The 24,803-nt window shown below is 41.0% G+C and overlaps 2 protein-coding genes across 4 annotated transcripts; both read right to left on the bottom strand.

Annotated features, from left to right (window-relative positions):
* Window positions 1-49: 49 nt before the first annotated feature.
* Window positions 50-16,664, bottom strand: camsap1b (calmodulin regulated spectrin-associated protein 1b). Of its 3 annotated transcripts, none has more exons than XM_079580363.1 (19): window positions 16,273-16,664; window positions 15,505-15,671; window positions 12,678-12,940; window positions 11,047-11,208; window positions 10,426-10,506; window positions 9,985-10,017; window positions 8,177-8,318; window positions 7,793-7,932; window positions 7,556-7,652; window positions 7,321-7,477; window positions 6,965-7,050; window positions 6,795-6,879; window positions 4,445-6,644; window positions 4,077-4,213; window positions 3,787-4,001; window positions 2,681-2,783; window positions 2,494-2,606; window positions 2,297-2,415; window positions 50-1,982 (listed from the first exon to the last, which is right to left on the bottom strand). In XM_079580363.1, the coding sequence occupies exons 2-19, from the start codon at window positions 15,668-15,670 to the stop codon at window positions 1,686-1,688; spliced, it is 4,596 nt and encodes a 1,531-aa protein (XP_079436489.1). In that variant the 5' UTR covers window position 15,671; window positions 16,273-16,664; the 3' UTR covers window positions 50-1,685. The 3 variants fall into 3 exon arrangements, with proteins under 3 accessions (XP_079436489.1, XP_079436490.1, XP_079436491.1); XM_079580364.1 differs by having other exon boundaries at window positions 7,354-7,477; XM_079580365.1 differs by lacking the exon at window positions 9,985-10,017.
* Window positions 16,665-18,474: 1,810 nt separating this feature from the next.
* On the bottom strand, window positions 18,475-24,482 carry ubac1 (UBA domain containing 1). Its single transcript, XM_079560926.1, has 10 exons — window positions 24,069-24,482; window positions 23,517-23,637; window positions 23,376-23,449; window positions 23,187-23,294; window positions 21,549-21,651; window positions 21,365-21,473; window positions 20,745-21,003; window positions 19,786-19,872; window positions 19,463-19,601; window positions 18,475-19,372 (listed from the first exon to the last, which is right to left on the bottom strand). Exons 1-10 carry the CDS (start codon window positions 24,204-24,206, stop codon window positions 19,257-19,259), a joined length of 1,254 nt encoding a protein of 417 aa, XP_079417052.1. The 5' UTR covers window positions 24,207-24,482; the 3' UTR covers window positions 18,475-19,256.
* Between the last annotated feature and the right edge of the window lie 321 nt (window positions 24,483-24,803).

Below are 24,803 nucleotides of genomic sequence, written 5' to 3'. Positions count from 1 at the left end.
ACTTTATTCACTTATTTATTCAGTGCCTTTCATAAAAATAAATAAAATGGCATGAGATCAATGTTAAATTAACAGGGATGCAAAGTACTTTAGTGTAACAAAAGTGGTGACCGATGCCAATACAATCTTTTTGTGAACATAAAAAAATACACATTTAAAAGTCCTAGCACCTCCAGATACATATGCAGCAAATGAGACATCAAGTAATGTTTTGGAGGACGGGGGTGGGGGGGGGGTTAGGTCGGGGGCAGCAGTAGTGATCACATCAACGTCACCTTTGTAGTGATTCCCACACCACAGTAGTTTTAAAGTAGCAGTGTACTCTACTTATTTGATGCCCATTTTTAATTCCCAGCAAACACAAAAGTAAAGTGCTCGTGCAACACTTCTGGTTGTTCGAGGCCAACGATTGGTGCGGAAGAAAAAGCACTTAAAAACATACATATTTCTTTCGATAAAAGAGAGACCATGTGGCAGCGTTATTAACACCTTGGGAGGAATGTTCTTTAATGTTGAACTGGAGCAGAGTCCCTCCCTGCAGTCACGCACAGAAAAACCCTTGTGAATATACCAAATACTGCCATTGATCAGTTTCGGCTTATGTGGTGTACAAGGGACAGGCTGAAACACTCAGGGGGATTACATTGCATGACAAGCTTTTGACAAGTGTTGATGATGAGTGCGCTTTCTTTTTTTACAGGACAATTTAAGAGTGCCCGGTGAGAACAAAAATGCAACTAAGCTTTAAATGTCAGAGAAATCTCCGTCATGGTGTAAACACATAACATTTCTTTAAACGCTATCCCGAGTTGTAATAAATTGTTTAAAAAAAAGTCTATTAATTACCCTCTTTGCACACCCTTGGAAAAAAAGGATGTTGATCTGATGAAAGCAATAAAATGATCGTCAGTTACCTTTTTTCTATACACACAGATCCAGTGCTACACGATCAGCATCTAAATATAAAAAAGCCATCGAATAAATAGACAATAGTACCACGATGCGCGAAAGGCCAACAGATAAACAGAGGAACTCCCCTGCAACAAAAAGTAAGTCCAGAGCAGCAGGTGATCCCCCGAGGCAAAAGGCAATGTCAAATGCAGCCTGGTTTGACAGATCTGAAGGTCCACAGAGGAAGAGATTGTTTGATTGTTTGCCGATAGCTGTGTGGTCCATTTTCCTTAAGGGTTTCAGTACAATCCCTTGATTTTAGTTTGGTGTAAATGGGAGGGCAAAACTCCAGCGTCGCCTCGCCTTTCTTCAAAGAGGCATGTTCATGAAAAGGAATATTTTAGTGATGCAGCTGAGCTCGCAATGCTGACACTGCTGAAATAATGAATAGCTCATTTATGACAAGCAATGCCCACCACAAGAGACTGAAAACAATACCTCATGCTTGAGTGGTGTTTTTGTTAAAAAAAAACAAAAATCCCCAAAAGCACTGAGATGAGCCGCCATTCCTTTTAGTTGTATTTGCAAACACCAGTTTGATCATGGCACTCTTCTTCACCTTCTTTTGGCTTGTTAATTCACAAGTGAATGACCAAGAGGCAGTGACTGCAGCCACAACTGTAGCCTGTCAACGCATGAAAAGCCAGACAGAAGCCATCAGGAGTATAATCAGGAACCAGGCAAAATTAATATGACGTTTTGGTGATTGTGGCTTAGAAATAAAAAATATCCTGCTATTTAGATCCTTTCTTTGGCACAGCACCTCTTTTTGACTGCCACAAGCTGTTGTGGATCGTAATAGCGTCCACACTAACGGACACAGTCTTGGCTGGAATGACGGTGAACTGTTTGCGGTCAGAGTTGTACTTGTACAGCTTGTCAATCATCTTCTTGCTTATGCTCTTGGGTCCATGGCCTGTCAGCCTATGGAGCTCTTCAGTGTCTGGGAAGTAACAGTAGAGCGCTCGGAACTGACAGCCTCCATCTCGAAACAGGATCATGAGATGGTTTGACTCGCTCTTTTCCAACTCCTGTGAGGCAGAAACAGAGGAGCATTACAACAGATCACAAAAAAGATTATTAATATTAAATGTACATTCATCAAAAATCATGTGGCAGTCCCTCTCTTGAAAATGGGTCTGCTTATCACAACATCACAACAATCACAAGCACTATTTTGGTCCCAGTAAAATGGTAAAATGTCTCTTATATAATAATTAAAAGTAGCATCGAAGGATGGGTCAAATTCAGAGGACATATTTCATTGTGCAGTTGTATAATGACAATAAAGGCACCTTGACCTTAACCTTAGGGAAGACAGAGCTGAAGAAGTCATTCTACTGACCTCAAGAATCTGGTTCTTCTGGGCCTCGTTGACTTTGCCCGCTAAACAACAGTGGGAGATTGCATTATGTATGATGGGTTTGTTTGACTTGGCACTGGGCTCCTTAAAAAGTTTAGGACCTACAACAACACAAGGAAAACAGAATTAGACAACTGTAAAAGCAGACATGTACATGATTATGAGGGTCTGGGACGTACCAGTGTACTCGGCCATGGATGTGATTGAAGATGCAGTCGAGCCGTTGTCCCAGTCTCTTTCTGCAGTCCGACTGTGATTTCGGCTTCCTGGAAAAGACTCCACGGAGTCACACCTGTTCAGAGAGATTTGGTCAACTCAGATCTATAATGGTCATGTTTAAACATTTCAAAAATCTGGACAACTCACCGCTGTGAACCAGCACCTCCAGAGTTAACACTGTCAGCCTCATTTGTTGCAGCAGAGGCCAAAGACAGACTGGAGCCCGACTGAGCGTTGCTCAGATTATCAGCTATGCAAAAACAAACAAATAATGTTTATCTATTTTAGAACAAAGATTATGGATTGAGCTTGAACAACCGACACCCGACTCTGAAAATTCCCTGTTTATGAAAGATGTGGGACATCGATGGATAATACAGTGCAATTAATTATTCTAAAAAACAGAGATAATCATCCCCTTACAAATATATGGTTCTATCAAGTAGAGATATTTAAGTTGTGACCACTTGGAAATGGGTAATATGTTTTTGCTCCTAAAAACCTCAAAAATGCACCCAAGTCTTTTCCCCATGGATCGGTGATAAAATCTCTCTCTCAAGTATGTTGTTTTTGTACAACAGAGCAAGCGCAAAAAGTACTTATCGAGTAATTTATCCTTTAAAATACACTGTTTATCTGCTCACACTAGATTTTATTTTGTTTAACGTCTATTTGTTCTGCACATATGTCTCCCGACGAGAGATTTTGTAAAGTGTGCTTTGTAAATAAATTTGTTCAAATTTCTTTTTGAAAAAGTGCATCTTTCTCACGCTGCAACAAGTGGAAACCTGTCTCTGTAAAGACTGGTCCTTGTAAGAATGCTGTTCAGCTTTCCCCTCTTTTTTATTGAATAAAGTGTCTCGATATGTGTCTCATTAGCATTACAGTGACACTTAAGATTTGTTTATTTAATTATATTCTTGTAATGTAGCAAATACCTGCTGAACTAATGAGTGTGACTAGCAGTGTGCTTTTATTCTTGCGTGCTGGATCGAAACCGGAAATCACTGTGTGGGCTGCAGAGCTACAGCACCATAAGCTTGATTCAGATTCAGACAAAAATGTCAGATAAGTAATTCTGAGGGGACGATTTTATGCACTGATGGTTCTACAGTTGATGAAGAATATCATTTATGATTTTGCGTTTTCCAAAACGACAAAATGTATATTTTGTGCAAATGCTTGATTGAACAATTTTAGCCATCATGTGATCATAACAGTTACCAGTCAGTGTTTGGCTATGCGTGTCTTACGTGTGGAAGAGCACTTGACAAAGTTTTCGCTGGACGACTCCTCTCGGAGAACAGCTTTGGGTCTGTGCTTCTGTTTGGCTTTAGGAGTCTTGGGCTTCACAAGACCTTGCTCCTCAAAAATCTCCTGCTGTTTCCGGCGAAGATATTCCTGCTTTATCAGTTCCCGACGGTTCTTCTCGTCCTCTTTACGTTGCCGGTCCTCCTCAGCTTTCCGTCTGGCGGTAACATCAAAAAGATTAACAATGATGCAACCAGGAATTAGATAATAAAATCAAAGGAGGATTAATAACCTGGCTTCATCTCTTTTTTGCTCCGATTCTGCTTCAAGCTGTTGTTTGCGAAGTCGAGTCTCCTCAGCTTTTTTCTGCTGTTTCAGCAAGAAAGCTGCCCGCTTTTTGGCCAGCTCATCCTCTGCCTTTTGCTCATCCTGAAGAAAAGTGTAAATTTATTTTTATTAAAAACAAAGCATGTTTAGTTAAAGTGATAGTCTGGAAGTCTAAATGTATTACTTTTTTTTTTATAAAATGTGCAAAATTGACCACCTGGTCTTGCATTTTGATGTCAAGTAAGAATAGAGTACAGTTCATCATTCATGTGCATGTTTGTGTGGGCAGTATGTAAACAAAAAACATAACAGTAAAGATAAAACAAATTTTACCTTGAAGAAGAAGCCCAGGACTGACTTCTGTTCTCCATCTGTGGCAGTATCCTCTCCAGCCTCCTGGTCCTCTGAGGCCTTAAGGTCCGACAGGTCCACCTCAATGAGAGGAGCTTTGCTGCGCTGCATTTCCTCGGATGGGATGTTTTCTTTTCCTGATCCATCAGAGGAGTTGAGCTCTGCCTCTCTGAGGGTGCTGGACAAGCAGTCAAAGGACACTTCAGGTGCAGTCACTGCACTCAGGTCCACTCGCGTGGGAATACGCATGTTGGCATCATCCTGGAGCCTAAAGGATGAGCTTCGGCTCTGACTAGAATGTGGCCTGTCAATCTCTGAGGTGAGGTTGCTAGCGGCGTCTGGTTGTTCAACTCTGCTGGACCTGCCGCCAGTGAGCTGCTTAGAGTGAGCGAGTGTCTCTGCACCACCATGGAGTTTAGCAGAAGAGCGACACTGCTCTTTAACCTTTTCAGAGGGTTTCGACCTGGAGCGGCAAGAGCTCAGTTTAGGAGGTTTCCGAGTGGGAGCTGTGCTGTGGTGCTCGACAAAGTGAAAACTAGCCCCTGCTTTAGGGTCACCGTTTTTGTCACTAGGTAAGGGCGGTGGAGCGGCACCAGGTGGAGACTGTACATTCTGTTTCATCAACACCTCCTGCTGCAAAGACAGGTGCATCATCTGCTGCTGGATGCTGCTAATGGCATCGTTCAGAAGTTCAATGGAGCGACTGCATTCATTCAGGTCCAACTCTTCTTCCAGGTAGAAACTCCCATTGTTCGTCTTCCTTTCTGCATCTAAGGCACTCAACGGAGGTTCTTCCACTTTCTCTCCCCTCAACCCTTCAACAGACATGTCATCTTTACTGATGTTGTCCTTCTGAGCATTAAGCTCATCTTTGGATATGTCAGCTTTAATTGGGTTAGGCAATGTGTCACTCTTCCCTGCTCCCTTCTTTACAATATGAAGGAAAGCAGCTTTGCCCAGCTTCTGCCTCTGCCGTGCTGATAAGAGTTCCATTTTCTTCTTCTGGTGTTCAATAGCACGTCTCTTCTCCTCAAGCTGCATGCGGAGCTGCACCATTTCAGAAGCCAAGATATTACCCCCACTGCCATCTGCTGTTCGGGTGCATCCTCCCAGTGGAGACGAGGGGCTCTGGTCTCTCCGTAGTCTCCACGAGGAGCTCAGGGGTCCACTGCTCTCTGACCCGTCTGGGGTGGTTCTCTGGGAGCTGGAGGCACTTGAGCGCAGGTCGTGGTTACTTCCAAAACGCTGCTGCTGGGCTTTTCTCTCCGCAAAGGAGGTCATTCGAATGCTGCTACTGGCCATACTGCTCGCCTGGGAGTGAGTACTTAGACACGGACTAGAGCGGCCACTGCCACCGTAGTCTTTGTCATCATGCTCCTTTACATTCAAATCTTCCTGGAGTTTGGCGGACTCCTCCTCTTCGTGGCACGTTTTCCTTGGCCACCTGTGATCCTTAGTAGTGGCTGCTTCATCCAAATCTTCCTCTTCCTCATCTAGATCCTCCAGCTCCGGGTCCAAGCAAGGACTAGGTTTTGCTTCCTCAGAGTCTGAATGCAAGTAGAAACCCCCGGTGGGTTCCCTGGAAGAGAGGTCTACACTAGCAGTGGCAGTTGGCTTATACTGAGCCTGGGCCTGAGCGGTTTGGGTTGAGTCCTCTCTCTCATCACCAGGGGGAGTAAACGTTTGGTTTAGAGTGCTGCTGGGCGCTTTTCTACAAACAGTGGCTCCGCCTCCACGTCGTGACCCTCTTCCAGAAGGCCCCTCCCCGCTCTCCTCCTCCTTGTTCAAACACACAGACCGCTCTTTGGGCGTTTTGAGAACTGCGGGCATGAGCGGTTCAAGGTAAAAGCCTTCAGCTGAGGATTTGGACTGAGAAGACGGAATTCCTGGTGTTGCAGACGCCTGTGTACCTTCGAGCCGATTGGCAGGAGAATCAGTCCTTACAGCCGCAACAAGAGTCTCCTCCTCATTCTCAGTATTAGCCACTACGCCATGACCATTAACACGCCGCAGTGAGGGTTGGTGGAGAGCTGTCTGGTGCTTGGGTGTGACATTGATGACATTCGACGCCAGGCTGTCCTTACTGATAGAGCGGGCTAGACTCACACTGTCTCCAGAAGCCCTATCCGCATCACTGTCTGTTGCTGCATGGAACATGTAGGGGCTCAGCGTCGACAACGGCCTGAACAAGAAAAGACAAATGTTAAAAAAGCATCCCTTTACATTTCAAACATGTAGTTGATTGTTGAGTGTGAAACTCATGCATATTGTACTTGACACAAAACTCTGGCATGCAAAAGTTCAACACAAAACAACATTAACACTAAGGTACCTCTGTCGCTTATCGGCCCAGGCTGTGCCAGAAGCACGAACTTGTCCATCCGTGTGAGTAAAGGAGTTAGAACGATTTCTTAGACCTGAAATATTCATGTTTATATTTACAATTTAATTCTAACATCAATACAGATCAAATAACACTAATGATACTATTTGTTTCCATACCGGCTGTCTCTTCTCCTTGCTGCTTTTGTTGCCTCTGCCGCAGAGGTAAAAGTGGATGAGAAGGACTGAAGGATGGACTTCCTTTACTAAAAACAAAAACACAATTGTTGATACGTTTTTTATGTCAGGAAAGTGTACCAACAAACACAACTCAATATAATGAAATGAGCAATAACATCTATCACAGTGAAGATGTGTAAAACAAACATCAAGAATGGAAATGTGTCAGAATAACAGACAACAGACAGAGAGGTAGTGGACACAGTAGCACACATGGACACTGCAAGTAGTCACCCAGGTTAATGCAACCAGTTAGTGGACACGGTCGAATGATGACGGAGTGAGGAAAGACTTACAGGGAATCAGAGTCCTCAGGATGCAGGAAGTACCTGTTACAGACTTCAGGACAACTTTGGTTTTCTGTCACCGCGGGACTGGACAGGAAACTCCGTTTGGTGGCATTCGAAATGGGCACTGATGGACGCGCACTCTTGGGCTGAGAAATTGCTCGTGCTGAAGAGAAAAACATTTATTTTCTAGTTTTAAAAATCAACTTTTCTGCTACGGATTTGCAGCATGTATGATACTTACAATCTTTTAACTCCTGTAGGTCTCTGGGCTGGACAAAGTCTGGCTTGACAGTTTCAAACCACCAGAAGAGTTCAGCGATGAACACCATGACGTTGTGCTGAATAAATATATAGGCCATGAACACATTTAGCTGCATGTAAAGTGAAAGTGGAACTACTGTTCTATGAATCCCAGCTGAGCTAAAAATCAGGAGGAATTAAATAGAACATGAAGTTTGACAAAGTAAAGACACGTCACCTTGAGAACAAGAGGGGAATAGAGCATGTCTTCTGTTGTCAGATAGAAACTTTTACTGAGATATTCATTTGCAAACTCTCTGAGCAACTGGATGTTGTAGAGGCTATCGGCAATGGAAGTCACTTCCTTCAGGCAGATATCTGATCAGAAAGACAACGTGGTTCAAATTAGGACACAATTCAATGACCCAGTGGCTATTAATGTCCAGTGACCTCACTGGCACAGTCAAACACATGCAAGTAATAAATATAGCACAGCCTATGCTATGGGTAATTCATTCATTTATGTTTTTGTTGTTTTGCTGGTAATCAACAAAACAATACAAACTGATTTAATAAGTAAGTTAACTAAAGCAATGTTGCCATTTACACCCAACTGACACACCTTCGATCTTCATCAGCTCTGGGCAGTAGTAGTGAACCAGAGAGAGAAGAGCAGCTCCATCACAGACATCTCTCATTAGGTCCTCCACCAGAGGAAAGAAGGGCACATGTCGACCAGCACCATGCTCTCGACGATACCTCACCTAACCACAAGGGGGAGAGCAGGAGGCTTGAATCAGGTCAATTACAAGGCAAAAAGTCCTCCAGAAATCACGGTTCACAGCATTACAAATTCACAAGATTATACTACTGCTATGGTGATACGAGATTCTCCCTCCATGTGAAATTTCTAACCCCAGCCAATTTCTAGAATTATTTTGTTCAGAATAACAGGGTGACAAAAGTATCACATTTAGGGAGAAGAAGTAGTTTTGAAAGAATGAAGACGATAATGTAAGAACATATACAGTACATGCCAAAAGTTTGGAAACGCTTTTTTTATGTATTCGTTTTTCCTTTCATTTCAAAACTGTCCCTGTGGTAGATTCTCACTTAAGCCGTTCACTTATGAGTGAACACGTGCGGAATTGTGTTTTAAACAAACATTTTTTTAATTCTTCCAAATCGCCGCCTGTCGCTTTGATTACTGCTTTACACTTTTAACATTTGCTCAGTTAGCTTCATGATGTCACAGAAATGGTTTGGAATTCTCAAATATGTTGAAAACTGTCTCAAAAGACGACCTTATGAAGCTCATGGAGAAAATGCCAAGAATTAAGGGCGGCAATTTTGAAGAATTTAGTTAATGGTTTAGAGTTATTTCACCTGTTTTTGTTTCCTTCATAATCCCATGTGTTCATTCAGAGTTTAGCGCCTTCAATGAGAATCGAAGTGTGTTGATAATGTTGAAAATAAAGAAAAGCCAAGACATAAAAAGTGTGTCCAAACTTTTGGCCTGTACTGCAAGTTAAGACTGTCACAACAATAACTAGGCTTATACTTTCCATCAAGGTAAGTGGCCAGCAAAGCCCATTCATACCTGACTATGTACCTGTGACACAGTGAATGTGAGTTTGAATACAATAATTTGCTGCTGAGAAAATGATCAAAGCAGAAATGTGGGCGATGAATGTTTAATTGACCTGTGCTTAATGATGACAAGGAAATGGAATATTTTCCTTTCAGATCATGTTTAAACATTTCTGCAGCGTCATACATGAAGGAAAGGCCCCAAGTGCGCACAGAATGTCATACTAACATCTACAACGCAAACAGTCTTCTAAAGTAAACACATCCCTAATACTAACAACCTTTTACTACTACTACAAACAACAAAAGCTTCGCAGTACTCTTGCCTAACTACACATTGTACCGCGTCAAAAAGCTCCTCTGGACTCAGCATGCAGTTGGCCAGCTCGGGCAAAACATCAGGCTGGCACAGAACAAAGACACTGTCAGAGCCACTTGTAACAGTGTGGAAGTAAAATGAGAGGAGAATAAAGCAGAAAGTGAATGACAAAGCCAATCAGTGAACGGAAGTGAGCAGGGATGGGTTCGCAAAGCAAAAGAGAGAGAGGAGTAGCACCAGTGATGGATTTCATCTTTAGCAGAGAAAGCACAAAGTACACACACGCACACTGAATCCACATGGCTGAGCTGAGCTTGGAACAAATTAGCCTATATTGGTGAGCTCAAAGAAAAATACATTTCTGCATATTCAGGTCAAAACAACCTTACTCCTGCCACTAGCAGCTCACAGTCATCCTGTAAAAACCATGGTGGAGTGTGTGCGCACATCGACACAGAAGTATGCGTGCAAGGGCTAGAGACGAGAAACAAAATGGGGTTTGGGGCCGACATCGAACTTACAGGGACTAGTTTCCAATACCATTTGGAGGGAGACTATCCAGTTTGCAGGGATAAGAAAAAGGGACAGGGAGGACAGATGAGGAAGAGGAGCAGATATATTAATAGGTCAGAGGTCACAGGCAAAGGACTGGATCCAATCCCAGTGACTCTTGTGGAACAGACACAAAAGACGAGCACAAAAAGATTCAGGAAGACATTTGTTTGGGAGACACTGGGTTCAGAAAGATTTAGACTTCTATTTTACTTCCAGTTCATTATGCAGCAGTTTGATACTAAAACTATATATAGAAGCTTTTTTGTTCTTCAGTATCAGACTTCTACGTAATAAAAGGAACTAATAAAGGGTCATGAATACTTTGTGGACACACTGTATTGTATGCTCAACGTGGGCTGCTTGTGATACTTGCTGTAGAAAGATGGTGAGAGTGACGACTCATTTACCTTTTGGTGGCTGGGTGACTCCAGTGGGTGGTGCTTTACTTTATGGTCCCTCTCGGAGATTTCCCTCATCTTTGTGTTCACCTGGAGAAGAAACAGAAATACAAAGCAAGCTTGTAAAGTGCATGCACAGTGAAATTGTAAAACACTATACAGAAATGTGCAAAATAATATATTCCTCGTATACAATAGGGGTAATAGAGTGATGTCCTTGAGGGTTAGTCGTGACTCGTTAATGAGGGTTAATGTAGAATGCCACAGCCCTTATCAAGCATCCTAAAATAAGACTATAAATCATTTCCCAACGTCTCCGATTGTGAATGTAACTCGCACTGAACTGCTGAAAACAACACGATGCTCCCATTTCCAGAAAGGAATAGTTTCACAATGATTCACAGAGCTATGGTATTACAGCTTTCACTGCCTAAAGCATTCACGCTGCTGAAAGCTGAGTGCAACTTAACTCTGTATCATCTTGTGCTCACGGCAAACAGGCCAGCCCCTGTCAATACTCTTCGAAACTTTAAGTGGATATGTCATGCATAACTGCAGCTCATAACAAGCTGTTTGGGCACCGCAGCACTGATTCAAAACAATGTGTACTGAGGTAATAAGAGTAAAAACCTTATTAATCCAGAAAACCATGGCATCCTCCAAATCGAAGGGCAGCTCCTTGGAGGCACTGAAGGTAGAAAAGCGCTTAACCGAAGCCACTACTTTCTCGATGCTAATCATCTCCACTGTGTAGACCATCATCAGGGCGTCAATCATGGGTATGTGGGCACTCTGTGGAGATAGAGTCATTTCAACACAAAAGCTACTGTATAAAAGTGCTGGTCATATAACCAGAGCTAAATTACATTAGGGCTGCAACTATTACCTTAGTAGTCAACTAGTCAGCGAGGGATTTGTTTGTATTTATAAGTCAACTAGTTTTTATTGCTCCTTTGAAATTTTGTTTAACATTTAAATAAGGCTGATGGAAAAATATGCTAACAGAGCCTATTTACAGAATATTTATTTATAAACACTGAACAGTGCTTTTGAGTGCTTTTATTGGATTCATGTGTCATTTTGATTTACTCGTCTTTGTTAGTTCTTAATTGTTATCTGGTCTGCTCTCTAAACATGTTCTAGTACAAAGTATACCAGAAGTCACAATCACTCCAATTCTTATTTCAAAACCAAAATATAGAGCTGTATAGAGTTGACATATTTGGTAACCCTTTTTGGAGGGACAGTGAACAAAAGAGAACAGAAAAAGAAAGTGGGTCCTCAACTGTCCCTTCACAGAAAAGTGACACTGATGCAGCTCTGAGGACTTCCCCTTGCCTCTTGTTTTGGATCGGCCTGCTTAGAATATTTTGTCAGATCTAAAACAGGAAAGCAGATGCATGAGCATCAATAGTCTGTTTTGGCCAACGCCAAAAGCTGGTTTCCATAGTAACAGGAAAGAGTGGGAAGATGGCTGGATGTCTTTGCACTGGTTGGCACACTATACCCTGTGAAGTGCTGCTAGTGAAAGAGTGAGACATGGGATCTTATTGCTGCAAGACTGGAGGTCTTTGTGCTACACAATGCAACACCTGAGTACTGTTGATTCAGGTGACGCCCAAAGCCCTACATCTTCACGTGCTACACTGTGGGCTGCTGAGAAAACAGTACCAGTTCGGCTATTTCATAGAATGAATTTACTGTACGCATGAATAGGTATGACTCAAAGGAGGCTAGAACAAATAAGTTAAATAAGCAGCTCTCCCTGCTATAGTAACATGACTGATCTCACAGCAAAAATCTTAAAATCTTTGCGCATAAAATGAAGCTGCATTACAAATATAAATATTATCTGAACGTCACGGTTTAGCAAAATCTTCAGTATAATGGTCATCACATAACCTTATACAAGATGAGTCTTACATCAGTAAATTTACTTTCAACTCTCCAAATTTGCAATATAGTGTACAGGGACACATTGCAGTTTGCAGTTTTTCCCCAACACTTTTTGTGATTGTGATAGTGATTTCTTATTTTTGATCAAGAGTCAATTGTAGAATATGAAATATGAACTTTCAAAACAAATACGTATTATTGAAACATATGTAAAAGGACAGGAGACAGGATATTTTACAGTAAAAATAATATTCTAACTGCAACTAATCATATTGCCATTTTAAATGTGATCACAAATAATTGTACAGCCCTAATGATTGTGTTCTTGACAGTACGCAGCACTACTGTCCACTTTGTCCACTTACCATTTTGATTGGCATACTGGCCAAGTCCTCCTCGTTGACTGGTGTATCGTCACTCTCCACAACATAAATGCCTTTTCTGGACAGAGCCTGGATGACAGACATGTGGGACTGGATAGAAGCCGCGTGCTCCGTCTTCAGGATGAGGGAGCAGACCCGGCAGTACAGCTCACAGGACAGCAAAAGGTGGATGACTGGGGGCTTGATGTGCTCTTGCTCGTACTGGTCTGTGTAAAAGGGGTCCCTCAGGTCTTCAGGTATATGGTCTGCAACAACAAATATTTTTCTCATCTTAACATGGCATTGACAGCAAAATGCATTACACAGCACACTAGTTTGGTTAGCTGTACGGATATATGTCGTTTTCTCTTTCTGGGATTTAGACACTTTCTAGTACTTGCATGATATCTTTGTTACTACAACATCAATTGCATAATATATAATTAAAAACAGACCATTATCACATTCACAACAAAGTGCCACAGACAAAGTTTCAAATGCCCCTAAACAGGTGAGTCTTTAGTTTTGCTTTGAACAGGGGCAGGTCTGTAATGGCAAGCAACTCAAGCGGCAGCGAGTTCCAGAGATTTGGACCTGCCACCACAAAAGCACGATCACTCCACTGTTTGTAAGGTGACCTGTGCACCTCGAGCAGGTGGTGGTGGGCAGAACGTAGGGCTCTGCAGGGCTGGTGAGGGGTCAGTCTCACATAAAATTTACGCAGGTGCGAGGCCGTGGGATGGAACTGGAAACGAAAAGCAAACGTTTGTGCTGGATTCTGAAAAGGACTGGGAGCCAATGCAAGGAGCAAAGGACAGGTGTGATATGGTCATGTTTGCGAGAGTTGGTGAGGAGCCGGGCAGCAGCATTTTGCACAAGCTGCAATAATCTGTGTATGGAGGTCTGATTGAGTCCAATATACAGTGCATTGCAGTAATCCAATCATGAGTTGATGAATGCGTGAATAGTTTTTCCATGTCAGAGCAGCTGAGGAAAGGTTTCACTTTTGCAAGGAGGTAAAGCTGGAAAAAGCTCGCCTTAATCTCGCCTTTGTCAATTTGCTTGTGAAAGTTCAGGCTTGAATCCAAATTTACACCTAGGTTTCTGAAGACAGTGTGGGGGACGAGAGATTGAAGTCCAGGAACAGTACTGAGTGGGTTTGATCACCAAAAAGAATAAGTTCAGATTTGCCCTCACAAAAAGTTCTATGAGTGCCAGAGCTTAATGTCATATCAACAATATCCTGGCTACAGAAAGTACATGAAACACTGGCCTATATAAGAGATTGTGTCTTTTGAGTATGAAGTCACTTTCAAACACAGTTCCCACTACCATATTAGGACACAAGACAAAGCAGCTCCCCGGGCAGGCTCAGTCTAAATTTAAGCAGGCAGGTAATTTCCACAACATCGGCTTTGAACAGGATTAGAGGAAATACCAAAGCAGGTCTAAAGGTAGGGGACTTGGAATAAATACGACAAAGGTTTGCAATCTTTCGGTCCATGATCTTAAGTAAAACTACATTATGCACCAGTATTTATGCAGGGGTTCTTAAATAGAGTGGGCTGAAAATCTGGTTTAAATGACAGCACAAAAAAGGTAGCAGTCTGTCTTCACAAAAAGGAATATACTTCAAACTACTTGCTTGTGCCAGCCCCAACCATGACACAGAGAATCCACTGCAACTGCATTAGTGGGAAAGCAACAGTGCGAAAAAAAAAAAAGGTTCTGTTCATCATTATTGTGGCTAATACAGGTTCCCATCAAAGGTTACTGATACAAGGAAATGAGCATGTACTGCAGAGGGACGGCTGTTTGGATATACTCCATAACCCCATTTAGTGTCATGCGTGTACGAAAGAAAAAGTGAGAGCATGTGAATGAAAACAAAGGCTGGGCACATCTTCACGTGTGACTTCATTCCACAGACAGTAATGTCCTGTGGCAGCTGCCCCCCCACACTCTCCTGTCACCAGCTGATATTTACTGGCCAAGAGTGGAACTTCAGGTCACGGACTGGCCCCTAGAGTGCTATAGTCGAACTGCAAAGTCAACCGACAACAACATGGAGGACTGTAACCTCCTTAATGCGACACCAGCCAAGTTAATAACAGGTGCCCACCCACTTGCACAGCAGTGGTGTTTCACTGTCTGACGCTCAGACCAGGAGCAGCTGTGGCACTTAGTTAGAAAGGGTAAAGAAACTGTACAGTATAAAAAAACATGCCACTTTAAATCATAATGAGATAAGGCTCACTAGCAGCAAACCACCACGCCCATCTCTCATGACAGTTCATGAGGCTGCCCAATGTCCACCTCATAATCAACACAACATAAACAAAGAACACCATCTGAGCCAGAAGCGGAGCCCCAGACCGCCATAAATCTCATCCCAAGGGAGGAAGCGGACTGCTACTGCACCAAGGAATTAAGTGCCATTTGCTCCCAGTTTTTTCTTAGACGTTGCTCAATCAATATCAATTTACTGTAATAATAAAAAACAAGATGCACACAAAAATGCGTGAGAACAACAGTCTCTGGATCAATAAGTTCTAATAAGGTCTACCTTGACTGACTGCAAACAAAGCAGAAGATCCACAATAATACAACATCCACCACTTCTTCAATCACTCCTCAGAGTTGGCTACTTCACCAAAACATGTTTGGAAGATCTCAAGGGTGAAAAGGTGAGAGGGTGCTCTACGATGCAATAAATGCAACATGTCCTGGCACTAATAAAGGGGTTGTGAGCAAAAAAAACATACACACATCCTAATTAATCAATGAACATAATTTAATCAGTATAATACTAGTTCAAGAAATTACTCACCAATGCCATAGGCTTTGGCAAACAGCCACCTCAAGTTTGCGGCTATTTTAGCTCTGGCAGAGTCATACATCTCTAAAGGTACTATTTCCATTGTGCCTTCTGCACTTCCAGGCAAATCCACTTTTCTCCGGGTACTGTCACCTCCGGCAGACATATCAGCATCCATACTAGAAAAAGATAATAAAACAGTATATTAGGGGTAAAAATGTAGATTACATATTGCTGCAAAAATAACAACAATATGCCAGATAACAGGGAGGATCAACAACCTGAGTAGACGTTGCATTGGAGGAATATTCATACCAGCAGTCAGTGTACGTTGAAATAATACATTAGATTGGTATTATACAAATATCCTATAAATCAACTAGCTGCGTGCTGGTTTGTGCGGCAGTAATCCTTGGTCTTTGTTTTGACTGTTTGCTGTTGATAATTCAGATGTTTCTGCAGAAGACAACAATCTCAATAACACTGTCTGAACAAGCGAGAATATGTTATATTTGGTAGGATATCAATAACTAATAATTTCATTATACTGATTGAGGTCCAATAGGTGCTCCTTGGAGTTAGCCAACCTAGGTCTCTACTTAAAATCAGACTGATAATAAATTTGGATAATCTACTTTAGTGTAATCTCTGCTAGTAACTGTACTTAATGCAAAAAGGCGTGTGAACGCAAATGCAAAACAGCTAATTTGGCTAACAGTTAGCGGCTAGTCAGTGTGTAGTGCATCCATTCATATGACGTTAGCGACTGTAAGACATTACCTTGAAATATGTTGTGAATTTCCAAGTCACCTCAGAGTCTTACATATGCAAACAACTAGCCAAAGACTTTATATCCAGCAAGGAAAAAAATCCAGAAGCAACAGTAACGCATCATAGCAAGCTACTAATGTTAGCAAGGAGCAGAGTGGTCTCCTCCCAGCAACAAGAGCCAATCCGTGGCCTGTGTACCGCTGTTCAGCGGCAGCCCTTCAGGTTAAACAATCCCGGATAGCATTGGTGGCCTTCTATCAAATAGACTGATTTGCGAAAGGATCAAATCGCTATCTTTCTATTAGATCCATTATCACACACATTACAAAGAATGTCGTGTGCATAGTCGTGTGCCAAGTCTTCGCGCTCTGCCCAATGAAACGCAATTACCATAGACTGTGCAGTCTTGCGCATTGCGCATGCGTGACTTGATGTACATATTTATTTATTTAGCATGACGTAGACACGTTTATAACTTGTGTTAAATGTAACTATCCGTGTTTACAATTCACAAATTAGACAGGGACACAAAGCTAGTGATGTGTGTTATGACGTGGGGCATTGTGAGGGAAAATGCTTTTTTAAAGCATTACTTTTTGGATACACGTTTGTTTGCGAGGACCCCTATTGGCGTACATGCTTATTTCATCATCAGTATATGTGATTTTTGATTTTTCCAAAGCAGGTGTAGCCCAACTTAAAGCTTTTGAGTTGAAACCATAAAAGCCACAAAGGCTTAGGTCATCTGAGTTGTTGCTGATGGAGCACAAAACCATCTGTTTAAATAAAAGTCAAAGTCAAAGATGTAATTTATTAAGTTAAATCATACTTAAAGAAATAATCTCAAATACAACACAAACCCTTTGTGACTCTTGTAATCTCCTCAAGACAATTGCATAGGTCATTGTATTTCTTGCATTTTTGTATTTGTATATTAAGATGTTAGGTAAACTATGAGTTTGTGTGCCATTTAAAAGTTTCAAAGATCAATTTGATTGAAATGGCAATGCTGTCTGGATGTTCATGAAAAATCAAACAAAGGACAGACTGTGGCATGTGTCATTTGTTAGTGTCTTCCAGCACAAAACAAAAGTTTGTGTATTAATTTCAAAAAATAATAATAATGAATAATAAGAATAAGAATAATGTTTGAACAGATATATTTCTAGATAAAACAGCCCCCAGACAGCGTAGTTAAAAGCCATTTTAACATTAAACTTAAGCACAAACTTGCTGACGCACACTAATAACTAAACAAAACTATCGACCCCACCCTCCCTGAGAAAAAGAAACAAACCACAAATATTCAATTAAAAACTCTCTTCTTGGCATCACACACACACAAATATACCTTCATAATGATCTGAACAATTTGAAAGGCTAGAGCTCTGGACATTTTGATGTAAAGGCTAAACAGTGAATGATAATGCACTACCCATGGTAGTTCACTCATCTGACAGAGGCTATAGATCTAATGTACTTGGTAAGTAACGCGTGTATATATTGCACAGAAATAAAACTTTGACAAAATAAATGGATTCAAAGCAAAGGCAGGTTGAGCAGTGATGTTATGGTTTGAGGGCATTATGTAAGATACCTTAGAAACCATTGGAAACAGATTATATTTCATCATTTTTGTGTATCATGCTTATTTCCTTTTACACAACTTCCAGTGTGTAAATACTAATTCCAAGTAAAAAGGCAAGAGCTTTTGATTAGGCTCAGCTTCACTGAACATCACTCACTACAGCATCTGAGGGAAAAAGGTGAGGCTTTTCCTCAAAACTGCAGTAAGTGGCGCTTGTGGACAAGTGCTTAATAAGGACAACATCAACTTATACCATTCAACAACAAGAAACACACAGGCCAAGTATAATTTTTGCAAAAACACTAATGGCTGGTGTACACTGTGCGATTTTTTTTGTTTAAAAGATTTTTAGATGTCACATTGCAAGAAGTGGGGATTGTAAAACCGTGAGCCTGTACTCGTCTGTAAAGTACAGACGGCGTGTGTTTGGCTAAGGCAAGTGCCGCATGCTAGCGGTGTTTATTGTCGCTGAAAGGTGCAGGGAAAGTCCTGTAAAATGCGGAGACGGACCGCTTACGCCTGGCCTCTGTTGCTTATGACTCTGAGCGGTGTTGCTGGACACAGAGAGATCCTATTTGCAGCGAGATGATGGCTCACTCTGCGACTAGCCTCCCAAAATATCAGACACTGTCTGATGTCGTCGTCTTTGGTCATACAACAGTTCTATTTTAAATCTTTGTCCCTGTCTCACTGTACAACCTATGACCTGCAATTTTCAGCAATGACCTTTAGTTTTTTCCCACAACGAGTGATCGTTCGTCGCAGACGGCCAAAATCGTGCAGTGTACACCTGGCTTTAAGACACATTATAGAGTACATATTTCCTTTAAAAAGGCAAGAAACGTATATAAACATTTTAAAACAAGATACAGAACATTGTGAGTAGAAATTGATGCGGCTCGTTTTCAGTACCTCAGAGAATGTCTCTCACAGTCAAATGCAGAAAGAGGTAATGTTTAATATTTTGAATTAAAAAGTACTGAGCTCAAACCACCAGCCTCTGCTCTCTCTCTACTTTCACTGAAGACAGAAAAAAAAACTGAAAGTTCTCACATTCACACAAATAAATTGTATTTGATATTTAAATATTGCAAAGCATACAAAAAGAGTCGAAGTGTAAACAGGAAAACGTAGTTTGTCATCCATTTTCCTCAAATGGAAAATTATAAAATGAACCAAATTATGACTTGCTCTTATTATACATAAAAACCATACATTTGATTTTTAATATCGTCATCAAGATTCTGCTCATCTTTACATTAGCTTCAGTTTATTTATATATGTATTATAAATAGTAACCTGTGTAACACATTAGATATCCTTTTCCACATCTATGCCCAACATCCAAACACTCACTCACACTTAAAAGCTGCCACAGTCACACAGCTACAGTCACCAGGAGGTTCTATGTGCGGTTAAGGGTCTGGAAGATTCTGGAAATTTGGAGCATGACCGGGCCAGTCTCTGGGTCATTCATCCACTGGGTGCTGTTAAGAGGGTTCTCTAACATGTCCTCAAATGCTGCACAGACACAAAAGAACAGAAAGGTAAGTTTTCTTCAAATTCATTGTCAGCATTTAAAATCAGAGTATTATGTTAAAATGAGAATACCTAACAATGTTTTAGGATTTGTAAGTCCAAGCTGCACAACTGGATTCTCGAGAATTGCTTGAAACAATGGGCTATTGGTATCGATGCCTTTATCCAGGTCTTCAGGGGAGGGTTTTCTGTCTCCCAGCAGCCACTCACACTAAAGGACAGAATACATGGTCAAATGAATAGTCCTATATATTATAAACACACACCGTTACCCTATGCAAACAGTTGTTAGAAATGTAGGCAATGTTTTTATAGAGCAGAGTTCACTACTGACAATAAAAATTCCAAAAGACAAGCTGAGGGCAGCTTTAAACAATGCAGTGTATAGTACATACCGCAGCATCTTGCTGGTTGTTATTTACTCTTAGAGCATCAATCACCTCCTTTTCATCAAATCCCATCTCCATTAGTGCAATAACAGCCTGTAGAATAAAAAAAGGCCATAATATTATAACAATGCTAAGGAGTTTTGCTAACCCATCCTGCCATGGTTGCTGCAAAATATGTTTAAAGAAGAGGAATAAAACAATACAAATAGAACAGTTGTTGACATAACTCGAAATAGAATTCTTATAAAAACGATCCAATTGTTTAATACTTAACATTAACCTTTAAATCATACTCAGCTTCCCAACAAAAATCTTACTCCTTACTTACATGACAGGGTTTCTAAAGGCAGCAGCAAGTCAAATGCAATGCTTTTTAATGTCCAAACACCTATATTTTAATGCCATAATTGCAAAAAGAAATCTGTACATATTATATTTAAGAGTTGCGAACAATAACAATTGAGCAATTCCATTATTTTGCCCCCAAAAAATGATTTAATGCCAGTTTGAGTTGAATTTAACGCTTTTTAATTGAAGGCCTTCATTAAACTTTTTCTGGTTTCTAGACCTGTCAGTGTGACAGGTTTATTGCTTATGTCAGTGTGGCCACGCCTGGGAACTACAACTTTCCCAATAAGAGACGCATCATGCACGTCGGGAGACGCCTCTGACGAAGACGGAAAAAGTTTATTACTCAAGAAGACACAATGAATGTAATAAAATGAAGGCCTTCATTTTTGGCACAATTCATTTAATGACTTTTAATGTGGTTTGATGCCCCACAGAAACCCAGCATAAAAAGAAAAATCATTTGGGATCCCCTGAAAGTTGTTGTAATTGTGTAGGGCATGTCTTTCATTTATATCAATAAATACCAATGAAATAATATTTAGCACATCAATATAATATAGTGTCATGTCATATAGGGAAGTCAAAAAAGTTACACCTGAGAAGAAGCCACTCACTCTAGAGTCAGGTCGGAATTCTCTTTTCCTTCTGATCCTCTTAAAGATCTCTGTGAGCTCATCCTGCCTGCTGGCCTCATCTGTACTTGATTGACTAGAAAGGCTGCGCAGAAGGTTAGAGCCAGAGGCTGAAGAGCCTGTGGAGGCAGCAGCTGTGGCCCCTGCTGCAGCAGAAGAATCTTGACCAGGAAGAGGTGTGTCTACAGTTGGGTCATCGACATGTTCAATAAGCCACTCCATGGCCTGGGTCACAGACATGCTGCAAGAACAATTACATAGATGGTATACAGCTATTCTGTTAAAGAAATTAAATCTTAATTAAATACTTAACACTTGGAAAATGTAACAAGGTGAGAAAATGTATCTGTGCAAAATATATAAAAATGTATGTGACTGGATATGAAAGACAAATGCATTCGGTGTGCCATCTGTGGTAGTTGTGTTTGTATTGGGGTTTTTTTCGTATTTGTTTGCTCCCTCCATCTCTTTTCTTTCATTAGTATAATTCTGTTGGTGTGTTGCACAACACACAATTGCAATGCAAATAAAAAATAAATACTTTATTATACATCTAATTAGTTATGTGCAAATGAAATGAAAACACACAAGCTCAAACTTACTGGTTGAGTCTGAGGGCTTTGACGGCTCTACTCTCTGGGAATCCCATCTCTGTTAGCTGCTGAAGGGCCATTTCATCAACTCGATCCTCTTCATCTTCATCCAACATTGCTAAAACCAGCAAAATAGCGTTATGTATAGTTTTGAGGTTTTTAGGAGCATGTTCTAAAGGTGATGGAGAGTTACCATTAGCCTTTTTAAAGAGTTCAACAGCATCTGGATTCAGCGCTAGAAGCTTCTGAGCAACTTCAATCAGAGAAACCAAGATTTTTCGAAGCTCAGTCTGAAACTGAAACACAAACAATGCACAAAACACAACAGCTCAATATAAACAAAAGAAGATAAACAGCAAATAAAAAATGATATTGTCACATTGTGCGTGAGCTGAAATAAATAAAGGCTTACATGTACTTAGGACCTTTCAAGATACTCAAAACATTTCATATTGCATTAATTCAGCCAGTGTTAAAGGAATAGGCCACCGTTTTTATATACTAAGATATGTTCTTACCTAACCTTAGTCGAGTTAATATATACCCGTCTGGTCTTTGTCCGTGCGCTCTGTCACGCAAACGGAGCCCATACGCAGCCTCTCCCACATGTCATATAGCTCCAAAAAAGCTCACAATAGAAGCTACCAAGCTCTTCCACGTGTTCCCTATTTAAATAAAGTTACGTGAAGTGTTTTCATGCGAAGTATATTTACACAGAAATGTAACATGTCGATTTTATAAGCAGATAAAGAGGGGTACTATATTGTGATGCGTAATGATACAGGAGCACAACGTCCGCGCAGTAACTCCTAAAGACTTCCCCCGCTCACTTCCGTCAATAGAAGCTGCGTGACTTGTGGCGAGCCTTTTACAACGAGCAGAAAATATATTTTGGGAAAGTGCTGCGCATTCCTACCTCGCGGTAGACATCCTGAGTCCTGTGTCGTCGTCCGGGGTGAGTTGGAAATCTGTGAAACATTACTACACTATATACTTTCACAGCCCGGCACGATGCACGTAAAAGGCATTGTTCACAAGTTATCGACGCTTCTTCAACTGTTCTCTGCTAGCTCTTTACAAGTCACGCAGCTTCTATTGACGGAAGTGAGCGGGGGGAAGTTTTTAGGAGTTACTGCGCGGACGTTGTGCTCCTGTATCATTACGCCTCACGATATAGTACCCCTCTTTATCTGCTTATAAAATCGACATGTTACATTTCTGTGTAAATATACTTCGCATGAAAACACTTCACGTAACTTTATTTAAATAGGGAACACGTGGAAGAGCTTGGTAGCTTCTATCGTGAGCTTTTTTGGAGCTATATGACATGTGGGAGAGGCTGTGTATGTGCTCCGTTTGCCTGGCAGAGCGCACGGACAAAGACCAGACGGGTATATATTAACTCGACTAAGGTTAGGTAAGAACATATCTTAGTATATAAAAACGGTGGCCTATTCCTTTAATAAAAAATGTAATTCAATTTTAGTCGAGATTTAGTTAAAAAAAATATCTTCAATTTTAATCTAGTTTTAGTCGACTAAAACTGCAAGGAAATTTAGTCGACTTTCCATTTATAATATTAATCATAATCAAATTTAATCAAGTTCCTCTGCTGCATGAATTTGCTCCCACATGAACAAAGCTCAGAGCTGTTTCATTGGCAGGGAATTTACATGATATGAGGCTCTTTCAGACTGTCAATAGAAGTTTGGATGATATTAGTCTCTCCTTTTCATTTTTAGTCTTATTTTAGTCGACTAAAATAAGCCACAGTTGCCCTCTGGTAGACTGACAGACTGCTATCATATAGAGGCGAACTGTGAACACTTACATCTCGGATATTGTGCTGGGTGACTGTTCGGTCAGTGTGGTGTGTAGACAGACTGGCTGTGGCCTTTTGAATTGCATCTTTATCCGGAGCCTTATTATCTTGTTTTTTCTGAAAAGAGTCATATAAAAAGATATCAGGTGAACCAGCATTTGCATTGATTGTCTTCTATTATGTTTTCTTTTTAATTACCTTTTCTTCGGCACTGACATCTGCCATCTTTGGAGCAGTTGCGGGAGGCCTCTTTTTAATAAGCAGCAGGAAATCTACAAAACGTAACATGAGACATATTAACTGCGAAACCAAAGACATTTCTGAAAAGATCTTGAATACCTTTATCTTTTAGATTTTCATCGGCAACTGTTTTGGTGTCAGTAAGGACTCTCTCTGTAGCAGCATGTATCAGCTTATGATGGGTAAGTGTTTTGGGGTCCTCCAGACTGCTATGAACATACTAAAACAACAAGCATATTTCTGTTGGCTTTCAAAGTGGTGGAAAAAAAGAAAGGACAGAACAGAACATTTAAAATAGTAACATTAAGCCTAAACTAACCTAAATGGCTTTTCTTTTCCACATGAAAAGACGTAATGAATAATTTAGTGGACAACAGCCTATAGACCATAGAAGGAGGTGAGATGCGTGTAATAATAGTCAGTGTAGCTTAGTCTTTAGCTTGGCTCTGGGAAGGGCAAACAGGCGACAGTATGGTTATTAAGTAGCTATGTAGCTTATAAGGGGGAGCCAACAATCCTTCCAAATTATAAATAGCACAGTTACTATATATACTGGCGTGACATTGATACTGACAGTTGCCTCACACACAAACATTTATGGTAAGCTACAAACACAGTGGCTACAAGAGGGACAAGATATCAAAAACATACATGCTTCAAACACTTCTCTTTCAGCTTTTCCACAGTGGTATCTTCCGTGACCTCTTCCAACCACTCCGTGCCGTCCATGGTGCAGATGTGTATTTTCAACACCTTCCCCGCAAAAATCTTCTCCTCTTGCACAAACATAGCTACAGTCGTACACAGTACCAGTGACGTTAGCTAGGAGCTGTTTCTTATGTGTAGCTATCGTGCTAACGTTGGCACATAGCGAACGCCTGTCTTGTAAATCCACCGATAACGAAGCAAACGTCACCGGTTTAGCTGAATGCCATCATCGTCCTCATTCATCAGTCTTTGTATGATGGCAGCTCCTTTCTGCGTGGGTTTATGGAATCGGAGCTTTCTCTCGGGGAACCAGCGGGCAGACAGGCACCAAATAGCCTATTTTTACCTAGTGCTTGCGACGTTTGCACTTTGAACTTCAGCGATGCATCATGGGAGCTGTAGTTTTCGCACTGTAATCTCCTCCTCCTCCTCCTCCTCCTCCTCCTCCTCCTCCTCCTCCTCCTCCTCCTCCTCCTCCTCCTCCTCCTCCTCCTCCTCCTTCTTCTTCTTCTTCTTCTTCTTCTTCGTCTTCTTCTTCTTCTTCTTCTTCTTCTTCTTGCACTGTAATCATTTTTTTAATTGTATACATGCATTTTATTTTTCCCTTTTTTTTTTAACAGAAAGAAAAAAAGAAAAAAGAAAAAAAAAGAACATAGCCAGATGTATACAAGACAAAAC

This window comes from Gobius niger (genome assembly GCF_951799975.1).
Source record: "Gobius niger genome assembly, chromosome: 1".
In the NCBI taxonomy this organism is placed as follows: domain Eukaryota; kingdom Metazoa; phylum Chordata; class Actinopteri; order Gobiiformes; family Gobiidae; genus Gobius; species Gobius niger.
The sequence above is the reverse complement of the archived record's forward strand: the minus strand, read 5'-3'. Positions and strand labels throughout refer to the sequence as shown.